Source organism: Trypanosoma conorhini (assembly GCF_003719485.1).
Source record: "Trypanosoma conorhini strain 025E chromosome Unknown Tco_14.4_contig_01159, whole genome shotgun sequence".
Taxonomy (NCBI): Eukaryota; Euglenozoa; class Kinetoplastea; order Trypanosomatida; family Trypanosomatidae; genus Trypanosoma; species Trypanosoma conorhini.
The window spans coordinates 2,107-3,558 of record NW_021705253.1 but is presented as its reverse complement, the minus strand read 5'-3'; the positions used below and the strand labels follow the sequence as shown (position 1 = coordinate 3,558).

The 1,452-nt window shown below is 52.9% G+C and overlaps 2 protein-coding genes across 2 annotated transcripts in view, besides 2 other annotated features; one reads left to right on the top strand and one right to left on the bottom strand.

Moving 5' to 3' along the window:
* Positions 1–363, top strand: Tco025E_09531 (uncharacterized protein; the record flags this gene model as incomplete). Its single annotated transcript, XM_029376348.1, has 1 exon — positions 1–363. A coding segment is annotated over one exon (363 nt), but the record flags the coding sequence as incomplete, so codon positions are not given.
* An 87-nt stretch (positions 364–450) lies between these two features.
* Positions 451–486: a microsatellite.
* A 101-nt stretch (positions 487–587) lies between these two features.
* Positions 588–625: a microsatellite.
* Positions 626–1,113: 488 nt separating this feature from the next.
* Tco025E_09530 (retrotransposon hot spot (RHS) protein) overlaps positions 1,114–1,452 on the bottom strand; it is a gene marked incomplete at both ends in the record, with an annotated part of 2,415 nt that continues 2,076 nt past the window's right edge. Inside the window, one exon of the mRNA XM_029376347.1 lies at positions 1,114–1,452. This exon is cut by the window's right edge and continues 2,076 nt beyond it. Coding sequence (XP_029223535.1) covers positions 1,114–1,452 — 339 coding nt within the window.

The window sequence follows — 1,452 nt, the reverse complement described above, 5'->3', positions numbered from 1 at the left end:
TCGCTGCGGCGGCATTTTGTGCCGCCTTCCGCTGAGGCGAGAAAGGGCAGAGAACACCAGGCGACTGCCCACCCGCGAACAGGAGGAGGAGGAGGCCGCCGCAGTGCCCGCCACGATGAAAACATGCAGAGCGCCCAGCACTTAAACTCCGCGAGGGGCCGTTTTGCCACGCGACTTCGACCGCACGGGGCGCAGCCGGCGAAGGCGGCAGCGGCAGTCGGGATTGGGCCACGGCGCACTCTCCCTTTCTTCCCTCCCACTGTGCCTCTGCCCGTCTCTTCATGCCCACGGAAGAGGGCAGCGGCAGCAGCCGCCAGACACGCGGCGCCCCCGGCGCCGACGGCGAAGGAAGCGTCCACGTGAACCACAAGAGTTAGATGCCATGACGGTGTGTGCGTGAGCCTACGGCTATGCAATGAAAAGAGGGAGAAAGGTGAAGGAAGTGCGGCCGCACAATCACCCACAAGCACAAGCAGCCAAGCAAAGTTGCAGGACGGAGAGAAAAAAAAGCGGAGGAGAAGTGAGGCTCGAGACGGCACCGCAGCCAACGCCGTGGCAAAACACGGAAACCCAGCAGCGCCGCAACCAAAAAAATAAAAATAAATAAATAAAAGAAAAACAAAAACCCCCACTGTTCCCCAGACATCCCCCACCACACACCCAAAGAAAGCAAAAAAGGAAACATTACACCAACGCAAAGGGAAAAAAACAGCATAAATTCAGTTTGCCCCATGACTTATGTGCGGCGCTGGGCACCAAGCCATTGCTTTTCGCCGCTGGTAAACTCACTTCAGCCTGCAAAAGCACACCCTTTTTTTTGCCCACACTCCCTCACTACACACGACGATAAACTTCAACACTAGTCATTTATGAAGTATTGTTGGCACACACGCACAAGCTGCAATCATTCCTGTTGCAACCTCGGACACACACTCAAACAAAAAAGGTGCCACTGGGATATCACTGGACATGATGATCATTCGCCAGCGCGCGGCAGAGTGATTCCCTAACTGTTGCCTCCCCATTCACATAAAAATAAACAACGATACAAAAAAGTATTCGCTAAAAATGTATTTATCCATAAAAACACGCAAGCCGCTAATTTTGCTCATTTCATTGTCTCGCTGGCTGTCGCCAAGTTCGGGCATAGCTTCCAGGACTGAGATCTTTTGCTGATACAGTCACCTTGTACTGATATACCTTTTCTTTCCAGCAGTTTGCAATCTCCTTGTCCTCTTCGCCTTCTTCCGCTTCCGCCTTCTCTTCCTCTTCCTCTTCCGCTTTCACCTCCGCTTCGTCTTCGTCTTCGTCTTCTTCGGTTTCAGCTGCTTCTTCCTCTTCCTCTGCTTCCCTTCTCTGTGTCGCATCGTCACTGCTGCCCAAATTCGGAAAACTCTCGCATTCCTGCCACGTCGTTATTGCCTCACTGTCTCCATGCTGCACGTAAATAAT